At 33.9% G+C, this 25,603-nt stretch overlaps 1 protein-coding gene across 3 annotated transcripts in view; it reads left to right on the top strand.

Moving 5' to 3' along the window:
• The window catches only part of LOC144201978 (neuronal acetylcholine receptor subunit alpha-4-like), a 44,222-nt gene that overhangs the window by 11,553 nt on the left and 7,066 nt on the right, over positions 1–25,603 (top strand). For 2 of the 3 annotated variants that reach the window (XM_077724885.1, XM_077724878.1), the window contains 3 exons: positions 18,744–18,895; positions 21,253–21,297; positions 21,367–21,476. In XM_077724885.1, the coding sequence (XP_077581011.1) occupies positions 21,268–21,297; positions 21,367–21,476 (140 nt within the window). In that variant the 5' untranslated portion in view covers positions 18,744–18,895; positions 21,253–21,267. Of the gene's footprint in view, positions 1–13,726; positions 13,870–18,743; positions 18,896–21,252; positions 21,298–21,366; positions 21,477–25,603 lie in introns of those variants that run through there. The other variant, XM_077724868.1, reaches the window with a different exon arrangement.

Genomic DNA, 25,603 nt, shown 5'->3' on the forward strand with positions numbered 1-25,603 from the left:
TTTATTATTTTTCCACTTCTGATATTTTGCTGACACATTTAGAAATTGCAATTTTCGTATAAAATCCCACGATGCCGCAAGATCATGAAAGCCACACTTGGCATAAACACTTCTCATTTTGATTTACTCTCTGTGCAAAATTGGAATCTGACTACTACTTATGTATATTTCTGCTTCCTGTGATATTTTATCACATTAGAAGGTAATAAACGAGGGTAAGTATATTTTTAGAGTGAAAAAATATTGCTTCAAATCATCTTTCACTTCATTTGGACATCTACAAACCACAGAAGGATTATTAAAAATATATGTTTAGATGAGTTTGTAGTACAACTGTATAATGACGAACATAAGGCGCACTTAAAAGTCTTAAATTTTCTCCAAAATATACAGTGCGCCTTATAATCCAGTGCGCCTTATATATGGAAAAAACAGAAAACCAAAAACCAAAAACCACCACTGTCGGATATTTAAAAAAAACACAAACGCCTGAACTGAAACAATACTGTTAAATATGCAGATGCCATCTTAGTTTACAACATCTTCCATCATATAGCTCCTCCCCCACTGCAAGATTTTATACAAAACATCAACAATAGCTGGCTCTAGAGGTGACTGTAAAGTAGTGAGTGCTTCATACCTGGAAGTCAATAGCAATTACCGTATTTTCACCACTATAAGGCGCACTTAAAAGTCTTAAAATAGTCCAAAATAGACTGTGCGCCTTAGGATCCAGTGCGCCTTATATATGGAAAAAACTGAAAACGAAAAACCACCACTGTCGGTGATTAAAAAAACCCACAAACGCCGGAACTGAAACAATACTGTTAAATATGCAGATGCCATCTTAGTTTACAACATCTTCTATCATATAGCTCCTCCCCCACTGCAAGATTTTATACCAAAAAATCAAAAACATCAACAATGGCTGGCTCTAGAGGTGACTGTAAAGTAGTGAGTGCTTCATACCTGGAAGTCAATAGCAATTACTGTATTTTCACCACTATAAGGCGCATCTAAAAGTCAGAAATTTTCTCCAAAATAGACAGTGCGCCTTATAATACAGTGTGCCTTATAATACAGTGCGCCTTATAATACTGTGCGCCTTATAATGCAGTGCGCCTTATAATGCAGTGTGCCTTATGATACAGTGCACCTTATGATACAGTGCGCCTTATAATACAGTGCGCCTTATAATACAGTGCACCTTATATATGGATAAAATGTCATTCATTGAGAGTGCGCCTTATAGTCGTGAGAATACGGTACCTTGTATTCAAACCCCAAAAAATGGAAGATATTGGATTTTCTATCATAGGAAGCTATTTTTAATCGTGCTATGACATGTCCATTAATGTAGATTATCTAATCATTTGTATACTTGTCAACCATGGCTAATTGCTCCCTTATTAATGATTGCAATTCCCCTTATTAAGTCATAAACAATGTACAAATGCAATGTGGCACATATTTACTCACATAGGGCAGACTTAAAAGTCTGGTTCAGATGAAAAATGGATGTATAGTAAGCAAAAGTTCATTTATAATATACATTTTAAGATTATGTTAGTGTCACTAAAGTTTAGTGAACTGAATGTGACCGCCTGTCTCCAAGGTAAGAACTCCATGCAATACTGTACAGCACAGGTGTCAAAATGGCGGCCCGGGGGCCAAATCTGGCCCGCCGCATCATTTTGTGTGGCCCGGGAAAGTCAATGATGAGTGCTGACTTTCTGTTTTAGGATTAAATTCAAATGAAGAGTATAGATTAAATATTAAATTTTCTGATTTTTCCCCTTTTAAATCAATAATTGTCATTTTTGAATGATTTTTTCTGTGTTTTCAGTTTGAAAATCATTTTTTGAAATCTAAAAAATATATTTAAAAAAAAGCTAAAATAAAAATTGTTTAAATCTATAAAAAATGGAATATTCAGCTATTTTAATCCAGTTATTTTAATCCATTTATAAAAATTTAAAAAAATATCAATATTATATAATCAAAATGAAAAGTACAGATTGTATTAAATGTCCTGATTTTTTCCTCTTTTAAATCAATAATTGTAATTTTTTAATCCAAATTTTCTGAGATTTTAGTTCAAAAATCCTTTTGTAAAATCTAAAAATATATTTAAAAAAACCTAAAACAAACATTGTTTTAGATCTATAAAAATCTGAATATTCAGGGATTTTAATCCAGTTATTTTAATCCATTTATAAAAATTAAAAAAAATATCAATATTATATAATCAAAATGAAAAGTATACATGTGTATTAAATGTCCTGATTTTCCCCCTTTTAAATCAATAATTGTCATTTTTTAATCCAAATTTTCTGTTTTTAGTTCAAAAATCATTTTGTAAAATCAAAAAATGTATTTAAAAAAAAAGCTAAAACAAAAATTGTTTAAATCTATAAAAAACGTAAAATCTAAAAATACATTTAAAAAAAGCTAAAACAAACATTGTTTTAATCTATAAAAAACCAAATATTCAGGCCTTTTAATCCAGTTCTTTTAATCCATTTATAAAAAATTAAAAAAATATCAATATTACATAATCAAAATGAAAAGTATAGATGTGTATTAAATGTCCTGATTTTCCCCCTTTTAAATCAATAATTGTATTTTTTTAATCAATTTTCTCTGTTTTTAGTTCAAAAATAATTTTGTAAAATCTAAAAATATATTTAAAAAAAGCTAAAACAAACATTGTTTTAATCTATAAAAAAACAAATATTCAGGCCTTTTAATCCAGTTCTTTTAATCCATTTATAAAAAAAAAAAATCGAAATATTCTATCTAAAATGGTCCAACCCACATGAAATCAAGTTGACGTTAAAGCAACCCGAGTCTGACACCCTTGATCTAAACCAATACAGACCAGACATCATGAATACAGGATACACCAATTGTAATAGAGTAAAATTCCTCCGACATGGCCAAAAAATGACACCCCTCAGCATTTCCCATCCTCTCCTATTTACCACACAGACAGACGACTCGCTCATGTGGTCCGAACAGGGTGTTGAAATGCTCCGTGGGGGTGATTGCCTTCAACCAAACCCCCCCACCCCCAACAAACCATTCCTTAGGGTGAGCAAATTGAAGCTCTTATCCAAAGATGCAGGCCCTGTAACTGTCACCATGCGGTCACAAAGCAGCAACCTTAAAACGCCTGTACCAACAAAGCGTGATATAGTATACAAGCGCCACAATTGTGGTGTTGGGGGTTTGGTCCTGCTCGATATCTCTTACTGGTTTTCAGTTGGTTCAAAAATCATTTTGTGAAATCTAAAAAAAATCTAAAAAATGCTAAAATAAACATTGTTTTAAATCTATAAAAAACTGAATATTCAGGTATTTTAATCCAGTTCTTTTAATCCATTTATAAAAATTTAAAAAAATATCAATATTATATAATCAAACTGAAAAGTATAGATGTGTATTAAATGTCCTGATTTTCCCCCTTTAAATCAATAATTGTCATTTTTTAATCCAAATTTCCTGTGTTTTTAGTTCAAAAATAATTTTGTAAAATCTAAAAATATATTTAAAAAAAGCTAAAACAAACATTGTTTTAGATCTATAAAAAACTGAATATTCAGGGCTTTTAATCCAATTATTTTAATCCATTTATAAAAATTTTAAAAAATCTCAATATTTTATAATCAAAATGAAAAGTATAGATGTGTATTAAATGTTCTGATTTTCCCCCTTTTAAATCAGTGCGGATCGTTAGCTTGATCGTGTTAGCCACTGTGCCTTAAATTTACCTGTCAATGTCGGCCAATTGCTGCCATTATTAATGATTGCAATTCACCTTATTAAGCGATAATAAACCGTATAAATGCAACATATAAGTCACATTTTTTTTCAAAGTGAATCAGTCGGTGCAAGTTTTGTATGCACTAAATTTAAAATTCTGTAGATCAGTGGTCTCAAACCGGTCCTCAAAGGGCCGCAGTGGGTGCAGGTTTTCATTCCAACTCAACAAGGATACCTTTTGCAAGTGCAATCAGTTAATTAGAGTCAGGTGCTACTTATTGTAAAGACACCTGATTGGTTAAAATGTTGGCACTGGATTGGTTGGAACAAAAAACAGGACCCACTGCGGCCCTATGTGGAACCGGTTCGAGACCACTGCTGTAGATGTTGCTGTATGACGCTGATAGCTTGACTGTTTGGGTACATTGCTTGCTGACACGCTATAGTTGTATCGTGAAAAGGCGGACAAAAGGGGAATGAACGTGGGTTTATCATGCTTAAAGCATGACAATATTAGCAATCAACAATGTTTTTGTCTGCTACCAGTGACCTAGACCAGTGCTTCTCAATTATTTTCTGTTAGCCCCCCCCCCCCCTAGCAAGAAGAAAACTATTTGCGCCCCCCCCCCCCCCCCACCCACTTCCCACCGTGACTATAAATAAAATCATTTTATAAAATTGTTATAAGTACAACATTTTATCCTTATCAACATTAAAGAAAAGGAAAAAAAGAAAGAAATATAGTCAAACTTACAAAGAATAACTTTATTAAATCTTGTTTTAAGTCTGCAACAGAAAAGATTTTAAGTGCATCAATGCCTGAAATAAAAAGTAAATGAGTGCGCCACTGCCAACTACTGTAGTGGATGCGCAATTACACTTTATACTAGTACGGCCAAATAAAATCCTGTTCCCCAGGGTTACACGCGCCCCCCCCCCCCCCCCCGGGTATCGCACCACGCCCCCCCATGGGGGTGCGCCCCACTATTTGAGAAGCACTGACCTAGACCAAGGGTGTCAGACTCGGGTTGGTTCGATTTGATGTGGGCTGGACCATTTTAGATATAATATTTAGATTTTTTTAAATAAATGGATTAAAAGACCTGGATCAAAAGCCCTAAATATTCAGTTTTTTTTATAGATCTAAAATAATTTTTATTTTAACTTTTTTTAAATATATTTTTAGATTTTACAAAATGATTTTTGAACTAAAAACACAGAAAATTTTGATTAAAAAATGACAATTATTGATTTAAAAGGGTGAAAATCAGGAAATTTAATATACATCTATACTCTTCATTTGAATTTTATCCTAAAACAGAAAGTCGGCACTCATAATTTACTTTCTCGGGCCGCACAAAATGATCCGGCGGGCCAGATTTGGCCCGCGGGCCACCACTTTGACACCTGTAACCTACACGATCCGGATTAGAGCCAAAATGAGTAAAACGAGATCGGTTTTACCAAAAAAACTACTTAAAAAAATAGAATATTCTTGTAAAAAAAGTACACAATTTGAAATGATCAGAAAACTTAAAAAAATACAGGAAAAACTTTGGGTCATATCCTAATGTGATTAAACTAGAACTTTATTTCATCCCATATTCGGGAAATATATGTTCCAAGTCAATATTTACATAAATTTAGTTTTCCTCAAATTTTTGGTGGTCAATGGACATTTTACTTTAAGCAACAGTTCTTCTAAACGACTTTACTTCCCCTAAAATAGAAGCTAAGTTATATAAAAATACCATTTATAAATTATGGGTGATATGGATCAGTAATGTTGATCTAAAAGTGTGCCTGAAATCAATATTTCTGATATTTTACGGTATCTATAATTGCCTCTTCCAACACGTGCCGTCAATTGATGAGATGTGTCTGAGGACATCAAATATAATGTCAAGAATTAGTCAATTAAGGCTAACGATCAATAAAAAAAGAATACAAATATGTTTGAGTGAGTTGTACCGTATTTTCACGACTTCCAATCATCTTTCACTTCATTTGGACATCTAACAAACCACAGAAGGATTATTAAAAATATATATTTAGATGAGTTTGTAGTACTACCGTATTTTCACGACTATAAGTTGCACTTAAAAGTCTTAAATTCTCTTCAAAATAGACAGTGCGCCTTATAATACAGTGCGCCTTATATATGGAAAAAACTGAAAACGAAAAACCACCACTGTCGGATATTAAAAAACACAAACGCCTGAACTGAAACAATACTGTTAAATATGCAGATGCCATCTTAGTTTACAAAATCTTCCATCATATAGCTCCTCCCCCACTGCAAGATTTTATACCAAAAAATCCAAAACATCAACAATGGCTGGCTCTAGAGGTGACTGTAAAGTAGTGAGTACCTGGAAGTCAATAGCAATTACCGTATTTTTACCACTATAAGGCGCACTTAAAAGTTTTCAATTTTCTCCAAAATAGACAGTGCGCCTTATAATACAGTGCGCCTTATATATGGAAAAAACTGAAAACGAAAAACCAACACTGTCGGATACTAAAAAACACAAACGCCTGAACAGAAACAATACTGTTAATTATGCAGATCTTCCATCTTAGTTTACAAAATCTTCCATCATATAGCTCCTCCCCCACTGCAAGATTTCATACAAAAAAATCCAAAATATCAACAATGGCTGGCTCTAGAGGTGACTGTAAAGTAGTGAGTACCTGGAAGTCAATAGCAATTACGGTATTTTCACGACTATAAGGCGCACTTAAAAGTCTTCAATTTTCTCCAAAATAGACAGTGCGACTTATAATCCAGTGCGCCTTATATATGGAAAAAACAGATGTTGACAAGTATGATTTCTAGTCATTTCATATGATTACAAAGCTGCCTTTTGTTAGACACAATTGATTCAAAATAAAGTATAACCATCCATTAAGCCAGTACGTGACATACATAGACGAATAAAAACCAGCTCGCTGCTCACTATTTTGGTGACTCATCCTTGTCTTATTATGACAAACTCTAAAAAAGATTCCTGTAATTCCACTTGATGGAGTGCCCGAAGAAGGCTTACATAACTATGGCCAAGTCCAATTAGAATATTGTACTCTTATAACTTGTTTTATGTATATTACTACTTAACATTCCCCAGTGGAAAGCATACACTTTGCTTTGTTTGGGTAATAAATCTGCAAGGGTTTATTTTAAAGCCGTGATTGACAGTTGATTTGGGTTGTGTTAGTGGGTGGGGGTGCTTGTGCATGCTTGGGTTGGAGACCCTTGTGTTTGTGTGTATTTTGTGTGTATTTTTGTGTATATTTGTTTTTTTTGTGTATTTGTGTGTATTTGTGTGTTTTTGTGTGTATTTGTGTGTGTTTTTGTGTGTTTGTGTGTATTTGTGTGTTTTTGTTTGTGTTTTTGTGTGTATTTGTGTGTTTTTGTTTGTGTTTTGTGTGTATTTGTGTGTGTTTTTGTATGTGTTTTTGTTTGTGTTTTTGTGTGTGTATTTGTGTGTGTATTTTTTGTGTGTGTATTTGTGTGTGTATTTGTGTGTATTTGTGTGTATTTGTGTGTATTTGTGTGTATTTGTGTGTATTTGTGTGTATTTGTGTGTATTTGTGTGTATTTGTGTGTATTTGTGTGTATTTGTGTGTATTTGTGTGTGTATTTGTGTGTGTATTTGTGTGTGTATTTGTGTGTGTATTTGTGTGTGTATTTGTGTGTGTATTTGTGTGTGTATTTGTGTGTGTATTTGTGTGTGTATTTGTGTGTGTATTTGTGTGTATTTGTGTGTATTTGTGTGTATTTGTGTGTATTTGCGTGTATTTGCGTGTATTTGCGTGTATTTGCGTGTATTTGCGTGTATTTGCGTGTATTTGCGTGTATTTGCGTGTATTTGTGTGTATTTGTGTGTTTTGTGTGTGTATTTGTGTGTGTATTTGTGTGTATTTGTGTGTTTTTGTACGCTGGGGGGAATACATAGGAGATAAAGCAGTAGGTTTGAATCATGGAGGTAGAAAAATAGCGTTGTGTAGTGACCTAACGTAGTGATGTCACTTCCCTCAGGTACTTCAGGGAAAAATACTTTTGGACTGAGATCAGTGGTAAAGTTTCTTTATGGGACGCTTGTCAATAATTCAACTATTTTTTACTTGTGATTGATTCCCTCGGGCTACAATGACTGTTGTGGGATTATTATGAAATGTATGGTTTCCTGCTGACCATTGCTTATTTAGATATACAGTGGTACCTCGAGATAGGAGCTTTATTCGTTGCGGGACTGAGCTTGTATGTCGATTTTCTTGTAAGTAAGACGAATATTTCCCATTGAAATGAAGTAAAAACAAGATAATTGGTTCCAACTCTCTGAAAAAACACCAAAAACAGGATATTGGATTGGAAAAACATTTTTAAAAAATATGCAAAGCTCCACCCAGTGCTCGTAGATATCTGTTATACATGAAAGTAATGCAGTATTAAAGACATTAAACGTTAAAATAATAAACAGCCTCTCATGTCTTGCCCACCTGTTTTTTTCATATCTCGAAATTTGTCTCGTATCTCGAGATAATTATTTGCTCGAAATTTTACTCGTATCTCGAATTGCTCGTATGTAGAGGTAATTATTTGCTCGAAATTTTACTCTTATCTCGAAATTGGTCTCGTATCTTGAGATAATTATTTGCCCGAAATTTTACTCGTATCTCAAATTGCTCGTATGTAGAGGTAATTATTTGCTCGAAATTTTACTCGTATCTCGAATTGCTCGTATGTAGAGGTAATTATTTGCTCGGAAGTTTACTCGTATCTCGAAACTGGTCTCGTATCTTGAGATAATTATTTGCTCGAAATTTTACTCGTATCTCAAATTGCTCGTATGTAGAGGTAATTATTTGCTCGGAAGTTTACTCGTATCTCGAAATTGGTCTCGTATCTTGAGATAATTATTTGCTCGAAATTTTACTCTTATCTCGAAATTGGTCTCGTATCTTGAGATAATTATTTGCTCGAAATTTTACTCGTATCTCAAATTGCTCGTATGTCAGGGTACTACTGTAAGACGGGGAAAAAAGCAGTTTTGAGGCTTGCTATCATTATGAATAAAAGTTGATTAAAGTTGAACACATAATAATTGATTTTTGAAGTACTTTATCTGAACAATGCCATGGGAAGGACATTTAAAAACCACTAGACTGTTATAATCCTGAAAAAAAATGTGCGTACACCCACCATAATGCAGATAATCTATTAAATTTGCAAGACCTTGATTATATGAAAGCAAGTAGAAGCATTAAATTGTACACCGTAAAGGTCATGTCTCTCTCTCTCTCTCTCTTTCACACACTCTCTCTCTTTCTCACTCTTTTTCTCACACACATGAATGCATTCACCCACACACTCTCACACATATACACACAAAAATACACACATTTCTTTGCATTTCAGCCTCCCACTTGGTGTCTTTTCACTCCAACCCAATCAAGCCAGCTGTCTCTTTGGCGTGTGTTGTTGTGCACCTGACAGAAAATACTGTATACACATATGAATGCAGTGAATAACTGTCAAAGTACTTTGTGATCAAAGGATGTCTATTATGCATTATAAAAACAACAACGCATGGGATACTGCTCAGGGTGAATACAATTGCAGACCCTCTTTTTCTCCCTATCGACCCACGCAGATATTCTTCTTTGGATACCTTTATGTTGGTGGTTAGAGTTAGTAGTTAGTGGCCAGCAGGCTAGACTGGTTGGTAAATGTGTTTGTTGATATTTGCATAGGTTGTTTATAGAGTGGTAGCTCTACTGAAGAAATGAATTGGTTACAAAAGTGATTTCGTTAGTTGTTGTTTTTTGGTACATTGGGTTTTTCGGAAATTTGATTTTTCGTAAGTTGGATTTTTTGTGAGTTGGGTTTTTTTGTAAATTGGATTTTGTGTAAGTTGGATTTTGTGTAAATTGGATTTTTTTGTGAGTTGGAATTTTTGTAAGCGGGTTTTTTTGTGAGTCGGGTTTTTTGTGAGTTGGGTTTTTTTGTGAGTTGGGTTTCTGTAATTTGGGTTTTTTTTAAGTTGAATTTTTTGTGAGTTGGGCTTTTTGTAAGTTGTTTTTTTTTGCAAATTGCGTTTTTTGTGAGTTGGGTTTTTTGTAAGTTGGGTTTTTTTGTAAGTTGGGTTTTTTGTAAGTTGGGTTTTTTTGTAAATTGGGTTTTTTGTGAGTTGGGTTTTTTTGTAAGTTGGGTTTTTTTTTAAGTTGGGTTTTTTGTAAGTTGGGTTTTTTGTAAGTTGGTTTTTTTGTAAGTTGGGTTTTTTGTAAGTTGGGTTTTTTGTAAGTTGGGTTTTTTGTAAGTTGGGTTTTTTGTAAGTTGGGTTTTTTTTGTAAGTTGGGTTTTTTTTGTAAGTTGGGTTTTTTTTGTAAGTTGGGTTTTTTTTGTAAGTTGGGTTTTTTTTGTAAGTTGGGTTTTTTTGTAAGTTGGGTTTTTTGTAAGTTGGGTTTTTTTGTAAGTTGGGTTTTTTTGTAAGTTGGGTTTTTTTAAGTTGGGTTTTTGTAAGTTGGTTTTTTTTTCGTAAATTGGACTGTCCGTATGTTGGATTGTTTGTAAATTGGATTGTTTGTAATTTGGATTGTTTGTAATTTGGGTTGTTTGTAATTTGGATTGTTCGTAAGTTGGATTGTTCGTAAATTGGATTGTTCGTAAGTTGGATTTTTTGTAAATTGGATTGTTCGTAAATTGGATCGTTCGTAAGAACATCATGGCCACTGTCTTTTCCGTCGCCCTTATGTAATGTCTCTACGAGCACTGGGCGGAGCGTTACATTTTTCACTGTTTTTTCCCCCGTTAGTCAGTGTGAATGATTGAGCGATCGCTAATACGAGAGGAGTGTATACTACATCTCGTTGACAAGTGGTCGTGCGTTATCCTATTGTGAGGACATTTGTGTGCATCATTTTTCGGAATATTTTGAAGGGAATTCAAAAGCAAACAACCCTCGATAGGTTGCATCTGAAAGTCAGGGTGGAGGCGGGGCCTATAGAACCAACCCAGAAGAAGAAAGTTATCAAAATTTAAAACAAAATTACAATTAAGTTTAGTGTAAGGTTAGATTACATTTATTTTTGAGTGTCTGCATCGTAATCCAAGTTCATTTAAATATCTTTGTTATGTTACGAGCGTGTTTTCATGCAAAAATCCATCCACAATTCCAAGATTTATGTTTCAACACTGGATGCTTTGACACCCTACAAGCATCCATACATGTGAAAACGTTACCTGGGCAATTTGCCAGAAAATAAGGCTATTTACTATCAATTTCAATGCCGATTAAATGGTAATTAAGGACCTCTTGGAGTCCTGTGAAGAGGCCAGAGAAGAAAGAAAAAAAACGTGGTGTTAAAGTGTTTATTAATGAGCTCATTTCCACTCACAGCGGCGACCAACTGCTGCGTTTTTTTCACATCGGAATTCCTATCGGCTATCGACGTGCATAATCAGCTGCTGAGAAAGTAGAAGTTGGGAACTTCAGTGTTGGCGTGGGTGGGGGATGGGGGGGGGGTTCATTTCATTTGGGTTACGTCAATGTTAGTCATGGCCGCTTTTTGTCAGTTCGTTTCTTTGATTAGAGAAATATTGATATGCTCTGTGGGTGCATTGAAAAATGAGATGGAGATGTTTAAAGGCTGACCAAAATAAACTCGGCTCTGCTTGAATGTGTCCTTTGTTCACTGTTGGGTAAGAAAAAAAATTGTGTAACAATCCTAGAAAGGAGTAGTGGTACATATTGTAGTTAAAGCTTATTGTGTGCCTTTAAAAGCTGTGGGGATGGATACAAGGCCAGGATTGGCTAAAAAAATTCTTATAGTGTTCCCTCGGTTATCGCGGTTATTGGGGACCGGGACCACCCGCGATAAGTGAATTTTGGCGAAGTAGGGATTCCCCTTCAAAAATGCTTAATTTGAATTTAATTCAAAAATAACTTATTTATTTATTTATTTATTTTTTTTTAAATTATTTTATTTTTTGAATTTTTTGTACTCCCATGTATACAGTACACCATATAGAATACGGGAAGAGAGTGAAATTCATGTTATTACAAAATAACTGTAAAATATGTTGTTTCAATGTAATATTTGTATTTTTTTTTCCCCCAAAAAATCCGCGAAGCTCTGAGTCCACGGTAGCTGAACCGCGAAGTAGCGAGGGAACACTGTATTCTTTTTATCAGAGTGATTTTATGGATTTTTTTGGGTGAAACAATTGTACAAAAATTGGGCAGCCATCCTTAGATTTAGAGAAATATTTAAAGGTTTTTGGTACAAATAAGATGTGTTGATTTTTTAGTATTCATCATTGCCTTTGTAATTTAGATTTTGATGGCTTGCAACTTGCTTTTTTTTCATTTGTGGGTTCTACTTCTATTTCCTCTCTCATTTTTTTGTTTTTTTTGTTTTGATAATTGAATGTGAATTGGATTAATTATTTTTGTGTGTTTTGGCAGGATATTAAACTCTTGGAATAAACTTGTGTAGTGGTACATATAGTGCAAAATTATTTTTTGGTTTTAAAATACCACTTGATGGAGTTGTAGTAGTGGTAGTGGTGGTGGTGGTAGTAGTAGTGGTAGTGGTGGTAATAGTAGTGGTGGTGGTAGTGGTGGTGGTGGTGGTGGTGTAGTAGTAGTGGTAGTGGTGGTAATAGTAGTGGTAGTGGTGGTAATAGTAGTGGTAGTGGTGGTAATAGTAGTGGTAGTGGTGGTAATAGTAGTGGTGGTGGTGGTAGTAGTAGTGGTAGTGGTGGTAGTAGTAGTGGTAGTAGTAGTAGTGGTAGTAGTAGTGGTAGTGGTGGTGGTAGTAGTAGTGGTAGTGGTGGTGGTAGTAGTAGTGGTAGTGGTGGTGGTAGTAGTGGTGGTAGTGGTGTTGGTAGTAGTAGTGGTGGTAGTGGTGTTGGTAGTAGTAGTGGTGGTAGTAGTAGTGGTAGTAGTAGTGGTAGTGGTGGTAGTAGTAGGTTAGTGGTGGTAGCAGTAGTAGCAGTAGTCGCAGTAGTAGCAGTAGTAGTAGTAGTAGTAGTAGTAATAGTAGTAATGGTAGTGGTAGTGGTGGTGGTGGTGGTAATGGAGGTAGTGGTAGTAATGGTAGTAGTGGTAGTAGTGGTAGGGTGTAGTGGTGGTAATGGAAGTAATAGTGGGGGTTTGTGTTATACATGCACTAGATGGAGTCGTAGTAGCGGTGGTGGTGGTGGTGGTGGTAGTGGTGGTAGTGGTGGTAGTAATGGTAGTAGTGGTAGTAGTGGTTGTAGTGGTTGTAGTGGTAGTAGTGGTAGTAGTTATTCTTCAACTAAATGGAGTTTTGTTGAAAGGAATTTCATACAATGTTTAACCAATATTGATATTAATTACATTGGGTAATAGGGCACACTGCCAGATTTTGAGAAAATGGTTGTCATTAATTGCATTACTCTAAACTGACATCATCTCAAATGGCTGTATATATCATGTTTTGTTCCAGTATTTCTTTGTCCAATTTTGATCCTGAAATTTCTTTTTCCAATCTCACGTGTACTGTAAAATCCAATAAAGGAACTTCGTAAGGGAAATGTTAGCATTTTACTCCATAACAACACCGGGGGAGTACTTTTTTTTATTTCTTTTTTTTCCCGATGGAAAACATTTCAAATTACGAAGAGAATTGATTCCGTTCATCCTCAGTGGTTCCAATGTGTATTATTAAGAACCGTTGGAGGGCTCGAGAGAGCTGGGGGGGGCTGAGAAATGAGAGGAACGGGGGGGGGGGGGGTGTCGGGGGTTGGGTTTGGGGGGGGGCTTCAACTCGTGCGAGCCGAGGATTCCGGTAGAGCGAAAAAGGCACCTGCTCGCCTTGAAACTAGGGAGGAAAACCTCTTTTCTAACTACGAGTGGACAGCAGAGTGACAGCCCCGGGGGGGACAGATGGATGAGGGTGGGGGACTGGGGGGGACAAGACCAGGCTGACATTGTCTCATTCAACATTGGGATCTCGGATAAGATCATTTGATGCCGGAGCCAACGGTTTCTATGGCGACATCTTGCAGCTTGAGGATGGTTGTAAACAAATGTTGCATCTTAGTTTTGCTTGGTGTGGTCGCTGCTGTGGAAGGTAATTGGGATTTTTTTTTTTAATGGGGGTTGTGTGGGTTTTGTGGTGGTGGTGGGGGGTTTTGGGGGGGGGGTGTGTGAAAGTTTTGGTTTTGTGGTTTGGAGTTGGAAAGGGGGTGGAGGGGTTTTAGGGTATTGTGATATTGGTTGGGGATTTTTTTTGGGGGGGGTTTAGGTAGGAAAATTGTGCTTTATTGGGGTATTTGGTTTAGGGAGCATTTTTTTATTGTTTGGTTTATTAGGAATAGTGCCTGTTTTATTTATTTTATATATTTTATCTATTTTAGCAATTTAATCTATTTTGTCTTTTGGTCTTTTGGTCTTTTGGTCTTTTTGTCTTTTTGTCTTTTTGTCTTTTTGTCTTTTTGTCTTTTTGTCTTTTTGTCTTTTTGTCTTTTTGTCTTTTTTATCTACTTAGTCTATTTTATCTACTTAGTCTATTTTATCTTTTTTTTTAATTTTATTTATTTTTTCAATTTTATCTATTTTAGCTATTTTATCTATTTTATCTATTTTATCTATTTTATCTATTTTATCTATTTTAGCTATTTTATCTATTTTAGCTATTTTAGCTTTTTTATCAATTTTATCAATTTTATCAATTTTATCAATTTTATCAATTTTGTCTATTTTGTTTATTTTATCTACTTTGTCTATTTTATCTACTTTGTCTATTTTATCTACTTTGTCTATTTTATCTATTTTGTCTATTTTATCTATCTTATTTATTTTATCTGTTTTATTGATTTTTATTGATTTTATTGATTTTTATTGATTTTATTGATTTTTATTGATTTTATCTATTTAATCTATTTTATCTGATTTATCTGATTTATCTATATCATCTGTTTTATCGATTTTGTTGATTTTGTTGATTTTGTCAATTTTGTGGATTTTTATGGATTTTTATGGATTTTATTGATTTTATTGATTTTATTTCTTATTATTTGACTATTTTTATGACTGTTTTTTCTTCTTATTTGTGCACTATGTAATGAAAACTTTAAATCTCATTAGACTTGGATAATGACAATAATAGCATTCAATTTAATTCAATTTTTAAATACTTAATGTAAAAATAACATTTACTTAAAATTTTTCAATCCCTATCAGTAAGAAATTATTATTTTTTAACCCAAAAGTATCATAGGATCTTTTTAATTATCAAAATAATATTGCTTCATTATAATATTTAACATAGAGATGTTCTTTTATTATTTATTTTACTCAAAGAAGTGCCAGTTTTTTTCTTTATTTTTTTTATTCATTTGGGTGAGTTGACAGAAGAAAAATGAGAAAAAAATATTATACTGGAGAATTATCTTGAGAACAAATGAGATGAGATGGAGCGACATGTTATAACTTGGTGATTTGGCGCTGCTAAAAAAATAAATAAGCAAACACTGCCAAAGGATATTTGCTGCTCGTGCACTATTGGCCTCGGAAAGCACATTGATCAAAATGGGACAGAATTGGGTCCAGTTGCTGGCAAACCACTGGACGCACCAGTTAGTTTGCCACGTGCGTCATAGAGGCACATGGCAGTGTTAAATTTAATTGCACATTCTTCCATTTGTTTGCAATTAAATCTTTTGTATTCCATATTTGGCCATTCCTACCTGAACCGTAAATGTTCAAACAATTTGTTGTTTAGGGCTAGTTTAACTCCTATTCATTCATTTGTTGGTTAATTTTCTATAAGAATTGTTTTCAGCAGGGTCATGGGGGTGCTGGAGCATATCTCAGCATAAGGAAATAATCCAAACAATATATATGTATATGTATATGTATATGTATATGTATACGTATATGTATATGTATATGTATATGTATATGTATATGTATATGTATATGTATATATATATATATATATATATATATATATATATATATATATATATATATATATATATATATATATATATATATATATGTATATGTATATGTATACGTATATGTATATGTATATGTATATGTATATGTATATGTATATGTATATGTATATGTATATGTATATGTATATGTATATGTATATGTATATGTATATGTATATCTATATGTATATGTATATGTATATCTATATGTATATGTATATGTATATGTATATGTACAGAGGTAGAGGTAGGGGTAGGGTAGAGGTCGGGGGAGAGGTAGAGGTAGGGGTAGAGGTAGAGGTAGAGGTATTGGATTGGATAACTTTATTCATCCCGTATTCGGGAAATGAGGTAGAGTGGAGGTAGAGGTAGAGGTAGAGTAGAGGTAGAGTAGAGGTAGAGTAGAGGTAGAGTAGAGGTAGAGTAGAGGTAGAGTAGAGGTAGAGTAGAGGTAGAGTAGAGGTAGAGTAGAGGTAGAGTAGGGGTAGAGTAGGGGTAGAGTAGGGGTAGAGTAGGGGTAGAGTAGGGGTAGAGTAGGGGTAGGGTAGAGGTAGGGTAGAGGTAGAGTAGAGGTAGGGTAGAGGTAGGGTAGAGGTAGGGTAGAGGTAGGGTAGAGGTAGGGTAGAGGTAGGGTAGAGGTAGGGTAGAGGTAGGGTAGAGGTAGGGTAGAGGTAGGGTAGAGGTAGGGTAGAGGTAGGGTAGAGGTAGGGTAGAGGTAGGGTAGAGGTAGGGTAGAGGTAGGGTAGAGGTAGGGTAGAGGAAGGGTAGAGGTAGGGTAGAGGAAGGGTAGAGGAAGGGTAGAGGTAGGGTAGAGGTAGGGTAGAGGTAGGTTAGAGGTAGGTTAGAGGTAGGTTAGAGGTAGGTTAGAGGTAGGGTAGAGGTAGGGTAGAGGTAGGGTAGAGGTAGGGTAGAGGTAGAGGTAGAGGTAGAGGTAGAGGTAGAAGTAAATATATATTTTTTTCACATTCTACTGGTACTGCTCACATGAGTTCCTTTTTTAATATCTTTACCTGTAGGCAACACCCTTTAGGAATGTCCAATCCAGCAGACAATCCTTTCAATTTATACAGTATCTCATAAATACCACATGCGATGAGTTTTCTCAAGATTTTCCCTTCAAAGTTATACGTTCGTACTCCCTATTATAACCCTGAATATGGAGGTGAAAATTGTGAATCAGGGGCGGCTTATACGAGAGAAATTGTAAAATTCAACAATTTTAAGGGTGCGGCTATACGCAGGTCAGAAAATAGGGTAATTACATTTTAAAAATTATTTGTCAGATAGGATTTTTTGACTCTATCAGTTTTGGCTCTTTGTATCATACACTTTTACTGCAAGTCTCACTTTGCAAGCTATTACACAGCTTTAATGGTGCTCATATTTCAGTATAAAATAAGTTGGGACGACGTAGTAAGCTTCTAATGGGGAAGCTAATGTCAAAGCCGTTTTCCTGACGGGCACCTGCAGATGGATTTTTGCATAAAAAAAGGATGACAACACTTCGGAAGATATTGATCCGGGGACTAAAGGACAACACATCCGCTTTGATAGAATGTGTAGGAAGAAAGACAATAGTAACATTTGCATATAACTGGTTTTTACCCTTTAGAAGGCAACACCTTTGCTGGTTTTAATCGATTAACAAAACCCTATTGGCTGTCTGGGAAAAAAAAAAAATAAATAAATAAATTAAAAAAAAAAATATATATATATATATATATATATATATATATATATATATATATATATATATATATATATATATATATATATATATATATATATATATATATATATATATATATATATATATATATATATATATATATTTTTTTTTTTTTTTAATTCAAAAAATTGAAAAGCAACATTTCCTATTTTAATGACAGTGTCCTGCCTTAAAATAAATGACTTAGGACTGGAAAAATATTAATAATAAAAAAACATTTTTTATATATATACATATATACATAAAAAACATATACATATATATGTATTTATATATATATATATATATATATATATATATATATATATATATATATATATATATATATATATATATATATATATATATATATATATATATATATATATATATATATATATATATATATATATATATATATATATATATATATATATATATATATATATATATATATATATATATATATATATATACCGTATTTTCACGACTATAAGGCGCACCCTCAATGAATGACATTTTACATTTATAAGGTGATTATAAAGCACACTGTATTATAAGGGTTAGGATTAGGGTTACACTGTCTATTATGGAGAAAATGTAAGACTTTTAGTTGTGAAAATATGGTAATTGCTATTGACTTCCAGGTATGCAGCACAGCTCACTCCACAGTCACCTCTAGAGCCAGCCATTGTTGATGTTTTAGATTTTTTTGGTATAAAATCTTGCAGTGAGGGAGGAGCTATATGATGGAAGATGTTGTAAACTAAGATGGCATCTGCATATTTAACAGTATTGTTTCAGTTCAGACGTTTGTGTTTTTTTAATATCTGACAGTGGTGGTTTTTCGTTTTTGGTTTTCTGTTTTTTCCCTATATAAGGCGCACTGTATTATAAGGCGCATTGTCTATTTTGGAGAAAATTTAAGACTTAAGTGCACCTTATAGTCGTGAAAATACAGTTATATATGTCAGGCTTTAGTAGAAGTTGATTTTTATTTATCAAATTGGTCAACGACCGCTGACAAACAAAATGGAGAACAAAAGTTTGATCTTTGATAACCTGACTAACAAGACTCTGAATCCCTCTCCAAATTGATTAAAGTCTTCATCTTCAGTATTCATTTTTAATAACTCGCAAGTCGATAACATCCCTGAAGCACAATGTGAGAGAAAAATAATATAGACGTCGCATCCCAGTGACCGGAAAATACGATCATTGATCATAATAATGAAAAACAATTAAATGTTTGATGTATTTTTAATTGTTTTCATTTCTTGGAACTCCTTCCAGTGCATTGTTATGCCGGACCTCGAGCTCACGCTGAGGAGAAACTGCTCCAGGATCTGTTTGTGCGTTATAACAAGCTCTCCAGGCCTGTGGAAAACTCATCTGAGACAGTTCTGGTGCACTTTGGTCTTTCCATTGCTCAACTTATAGACGTGGTAAGTAAAATCTGGGATTGGGAACCTATGGCTCGGGAGCCACTTGCGGCTCTTTTGAGCAAAAAAAAAAAATAAAAAATCAGTTTTATGAATTCAAAAGTGTCCAAAGAAAATCAAACAAGTAGACTTTTAGGCCTCTGCTAGCCGGAGACTCATTGATACTCATTGATTAGCATTAGCATAACAATGTGGTTTACAGAATTCAAGGACTTTTTGCACTATAAAAGCGGCGAAAAAACAAAAAAATTAGGCAGACATTTGTATGTATTATTACTTAAAAACTTGGTTTCTCAAGGAATAAGATTTGAAATATGACTTGCCGTACAATGACATTTTAGCAAAACATAAAGAAAAATAAACATTTGTACAGTGGTACCTCGACATACGAGGAATTTGAGATAAGAGCATTTTTTTTTATATAAAAGCAAACAGTGGATGCATTTTAGTAATATTAAACCACTAGTTTTCTGTTACTTTGTCAACAGATTGCGAATTAGAACATATAAAAATGTTTTTCCAATCCAAACTCCTATTTTGGTTTTTTTTTCAGAGGGTTGGAGCAAATTAATTTGTTTTTAGTTCATTTTTATAGGAAACATTCATTTGAGTTACAAGCAAATCGACATATGAGCTCAGCCCCAGAACGAATTAAGCTTGTATCTCGAGATACCACTGTGATTAGCCTTGTTTCTTTTTGGAAGTTTTTATAGATCCAAACCAATTTAACTCTAATTTTTAGTTGGCTGGCTTAATATTTTTTTTTCTCATATGTCCTATTTATAAGCCCACTTACAGAATGAAATGTAAACAGATGAATTACTTTTTTACATACTAAACTCCATTGGAGAGTTTCTGTTGACTCGGAGGGAAAACTTAAAGTTTGACACCAGGAATATATATTTTCATGAAGGAATCTCAGAGATGGAAAATGCAAAAACTCCATTTCTATTCAAAAATAGAGACAGCATACGAGTCAGTTCGTGGCAAAGTTGTCTTCTCCTATAGAATGTGTCAGAGAAATGTTGCCGAGTTGCTATTTTCAAATATATTTCTTTCTCTCTCCAGCTTCCTCTCGCAGTAAAAAAAAACATCAGTGAATTTTTACCAGTGTGGCATATTATTACTCTACGAAAAAATAAACACCAACAGAGTGATCATTTGAATTTTGAGCAAATTCAGTTGGAATTTGAGTTATTTATTAAAAGGACAGCACATATTAATGAACATATTCATATTCATGTTAATGAACATATATAGCTAAGATGGGTAAGATTGGAGCTGAGGGCTAATTTCTAAAATTTTCACAGTAGTGCCTTGACATACGAGTGAAGCGACATATGAGCGATTTGAGATACGAGTAAAATTCCGAGCAAATATAAGATTTCTTGCCGCATCTCCCTTGTAAAAAGATCTCTACAAGCACTGAGTTGTGGGCTTATTTCTATAATCTTTACAGTAATACCTTGACATACGAGTGCCCCGATATATGAGGGATTTGAGATACGAGTAAAATTCAGAAAAAAATATGATTTCTTGCCGCATCTCCCTTGTAAAAAGATCTATATGAGCACTGAGCTGAGGGCTTATTTCTAAAATCTTTACAGTAATAATTCCTTGACATACGAGTGCTTCGACTTCCGAGTAATTTGGAATACACGTAAAATTCTGAGCAAATATATGATATCTTGCCGCATCTCCCTCGTACAAAGATCTCTACGAGCACTGAGGTGAGGGCTTATTTCTAAAATCTTTACTGTAATAATACCTTGACATACAAGTGCTCTGATATATGAGGAATTTGAGATATGAGTAAAATGTTTTTCTATTGAAATATCCAGTTTTTTTCTTTTTCAGAGGGTGGGAACAAATTAATTTGTATTTAGTTCATTTCTATGAGAAACGTTGATTTGAGATACAAGTAAATCGACATATGAGCTCAGTCCCGGAACGCATTAAGCTCGTATCTCAGGGTACCCCTGTCTATCTAGTTCATTTCTATGGGAAACGTTGATTTGAGATACGAGTAAATTGACATATGAGCTCAGTCCCAGAACCCATTAAGCTCGTATCTCAAGGTATGACTGTATTCCCTTGTGTAGGTTGAAGGTAAACAATTACAAATACATATATGCAAGTAGCACAGTTTTAGACAGTTGTGATCACAATTTTATTCGTCTAACAGCCAAGCTTTAATATGATTGGCCAAGAGGTTAAGAGACGGTAGTTCCCGTAAGCTAATTGGTCATTTTGAAGGGAACTACACAGTCACCTCTAGAGCCAGCCCTTGTTGATATGTTGGATTTTGCACTGTACCGATATTAACAGTCAAAATTTGCTTTCTGTTTCCGGCAAACGAGGATGAGAAGAACCAGATGATGACCACAAATGTCTGGGTCAAGCAAGTATGTAAAAAATGAAAAGACAAATGGTTGTATCGAATATATATTAATGTAACCAACGATTTCCTCCAGGAATGGAACGATTACAAGTTGCGCTGGAACCCGGATGAATACGAAAATGTCACTTCTATCCGGATTCCCTCGGAGATCATCTGGAGGCCCGACATCGTGCTTTATAACAAGTGAGCTTCTTTCATAATTGAATACAGTGGTAACTTGACATATAAGTGTCCCGGCTTACGAGCAATTTGAGATACGAGTAAAATTTGGAGAAAATATGTATCTTGAGATACGAGACAAATTTTGATATACGAGTAGACAGCGGACGCGAGAGGCTGCTCATAAGAACATCATGGCCACTGTTTTTTGGGGCGCAACTCCCTCGTGTAATGTCTATACGAGCACTGGGCGGAGCATTGCATTTTTTCAGTGTTTTTTTTTTTCCCGTTAGTCAGTGCGAATGGCGGAGCGATCGCTAATACGAGAGGAGTATATACTACTTCTCATTGGCAAGTGGTCATGCGTTATCCTATTGTGAGGACATTTGTGTGCATCATTTTTGGGAATATTTTGAAGGGAATACAAAAGCAAACAACCCTCGATAGGTTGCATCTGAAAGTCAGGGTGGAGGCGGAGCTAATAGAGCCAAATCTGCCAAGAAAGGTATCAAAATTTAAAACAAAATTACAATTAAGTTTAGTGTAAGGTTAGATTAAACTTATTTTTGAGTGTGCCTGCATCGTAATCAAAGTTCATTTAAATGTGTTTATGTAATCTTACGAGCGCGTTGCCGTGCAAAATGTCACTAGTTGAGGTAAGAGAAAATCGACATACGAGCTCTTGGAACGCATTAAGCTCATATCTCAAGGTACCATTGCATATATATCTAGAGGCGACTGTGTAGTGAGTACTATAAGGCGTACTTGAAAGTCTTAAATTTTCTCCAAAATAGACAGTGCGCCTTATAATCCAGTGCGCTTTATAATCCAGTGCGCCTTATATAAGGAAAAAACAGAAAAACTAAAACCAAAAACCACCACTGTCGGATATTTAAAAAACACAAACGCCTGATCTGAAACAATACTGTTAAATATGCAGATGCCATCTTAGTTTACAAAATCTTCCATCATATAGCTCCTCCCCCACTGCAAGATTTTATACAAAAAAAATCGAAAACATCAACAATGGCTGGCTCTAGAAGTGACTGTGTAGTGAGTGCTTCATACCTGGAAGTCAATAGCAATTACCGTATTTTCACGACTATAAGGCGCACTTAAGTCTTAAATTTTCTCCAAAATAGACAGTGCGCCTTTTAATACAGTGCGCCTTATATATGGAAAAAATGTCATTCATTGAGGGTGCGCCTTATAATCTGGTACGCCTTATAGTCATTGAGCTATATGAGGGAAGATTTTGTAAATTAAGATGGCATCTGCATATTTAACAGTATTTTTTCAGTTCAGGCATTTTTTTTTATATCCGACAGTGGTGGTTTTTCGTTTTTGGTTTTCATTTTTTTTCCCATATATAAGGCGCACTGGATTATAAGGCGCACTGTCTATTAATTTCTAAATTTCTCTAAAGCCCGACATATATAACCGTATTTTCACGACTATAAGGTGCACTTAAAAGTCTTAAATTTTCTCCAAAATAGACAGTGCGCCTTATAATCCAGTGCGCCTTAAATATGGAAAAAAACAGACAACCAAAAACCACCACTGTCGGATGTTAAAAAAACACAAACGCCTGAAGTGGAACAATACTGTTAAATATGCAGATGCCATCTTAGTTTACAAAATCTTCCATCATATAGCTCCTCCCCCACTCCAAAATTTTATCCAAAAAAAATCCAAAAGATCAACAATGGCTGGCTCTAGAGGTGACTGTAAAGTAGTGAGTGCTTCATACCTGGAAGTCAATAGCAACTACCATATTTTCACCACTATAAGGCGCACTTAAAAGTCTTACATTTTCTCCAAAATAGACAGTGCGCCTTATAATACAGTGCGCCTTATAATACAGTGCGCCATATAATACAGTGCGCCATATAATACAGTGCGCCATATATATGGAAAAATATCATTCATTGAGGGTGCGGTCTTATAATGCGGTGCGCCTTATAGTCGTGAAAATATGTTTTTTTGCTTTTTTTTCTCTGCTTTTAAATCTCCATTCCCAACATAACCTCATCATCAAACACTTTAGATAAGCCGACTTAACACCAGTGACCAAGTTCACATCCATAATAGCTACTCTATATGAATAATGAATCATCTCCATAATGAATCCAATTGATCACAACCATCCTCCACTTGAATATATAGTAAACCATCACTTTGACGCCATTACATCCTCATCGCATCACGCCGCCATATTTACCACCACAAGGCGTAACGGGGACGAAAATACGAAAAAAAAATGTCGCCATTCCGACACTCTCGTTACCGTGCCAACGTCGTAAAGCAATTTAGCCGTGAACAAGGTCATCCTTAACGGGAACGGCCATAAACAAAACGGGTACATTGTGCGAAACAATACGTCAGAATGAAAAAGTTGGAGGATAAAATGTAATTAAATGTGTTTCCAAGCGCCGCACGATAAAATGCATCCACTGTGACTGTTATTACGAGTGAAGGGAATTCTCAATGAGCGACGTAACAATGAATTTATTAGACGTGACAAGATGTGAGCAACACAATTACTAAATGCACTTGTCTTTTAACAGCATAAAGTAAGATTGGGCCATTTTACGCTTTATATGGCCGACGGCTTGTGAAACTAATTGCGCGAGACTGAGGGCCAGCTGTTCCAAAGCATACGACACTGACTAGTTATTGTCAAAATGGTCGCAGGGGGTGCTGGAGCTTGTTCCAGCTCACTACGGGCCAGACAATTCCAGGGTACAATGAGATAAACAACCAAATAGAGGTAATTTTGAGTGGTCAAAAAGCTTAGATAGGATGGATGTGGGAGGAAAGCAGAATACCCAGATAAAACCCACGTAGTCCAGGGAGAATATTGAATTGAATGGTTTTATTTGTATTATATGAGTATGAGATTTTAAGCTTCAGTATGAAATTCAGAAATAATCAATAAATAATAATGATAAATAATAATGATAAATAATAATAATATATAATAATGATAGATAATAATGATGAAAAATAATGATACAAATATTGATAAATAATAATGATAAATACTGATGATAAATATTAATGATAAATATTGATGATAAATAATGATGATACATAATAATGATAAATAATAATTTAAAAAAAATAATGCTAAATAATATATAGAAATAATAATGAAAAATAATAAGGAGAAATAATAATGAGAAATAATAATGAGAAATAATAATGAGAAATAATAATGAGAAATAATGAGAAATAATAATGAGAAATAATAATTAGAAATAATGAGAAATAATAATGAGAAATAATAGTGAGAAATAATAATTAAAAAAATAATGATAAATAATAATGATAAATAATAATGAAAAATAATAAAGAGAAATAATAAAGAGTAATAATAAAGAGAAATGATAAAGAGAAATAATAAAGAGAAATGATAGAGAAATAATAATGAGAAATTATAATGAGAAATAATAAAGATAAATAATAAAGATAAATAATAATGAGAAATAATAATGAGAAATAATAAAGAGAAATAATAAAGAGAATTAATAATGAGAAATAATAATGGAGATAATAATGAGAAATAATAATGAGAAATAATAATGAAAAATAATAATGAAAAATAATAATGAGAAATAATGAGAAATAATGAGAAATAATGGAGAAATAATGAGAAATAATGAGAAATGAGAAATAATGAGAAATAATGAGAAATAATGAGAAATAATGAGAAATAGTGAGAAATAATGAGAAATAATGAGAAATAATGAGAAATAATGAGAAATAATAATGAGAAATAATAATGAGAAATAATAATGAGAAATAATAATGAGAAATAATAATGAGAAATAATAATGAGAAATAATAATAAGTTATAATAATAAGATATAATAATGCCCTCATCATGCCCTGTGATTGGCTGGCCACCAATTCAGGGTGACCCCACTTGAAAATTTCGTAAGTAGAACAGTACTTTAAATATAAATTCTGTTATACATTTTACGGTCCTTACCAACTAAATAACTATCTTTTGTAACTTGGGAATTAGATATAATTTTATGTATAACATAAATATACTTCACTGTGACTTATTTGACTTCTGCGGTTATCGTTCAGAAAATACGGTCCATGTTTTATGCAGTTTGTATTAAAACATCAGATGTTGTCCT

Source organism: Stigmatopora nigra, chromosome 1 (assembly GCF_051989575.1).
Source record: "Stigmatopora nigra isolate UIUO_SnigA chromosome 1, RoL_Snig_1.1, whole genome shotgun sequence".
In the NCBI taxonomy this organism is placed as follows: domain Eukaryota; kingdom Metazoa; phylum Chordata; class Actinopteri; order Syngnathiformes; family Syngnathidae; genus Stigmatopora; species Stigmatopora nigra.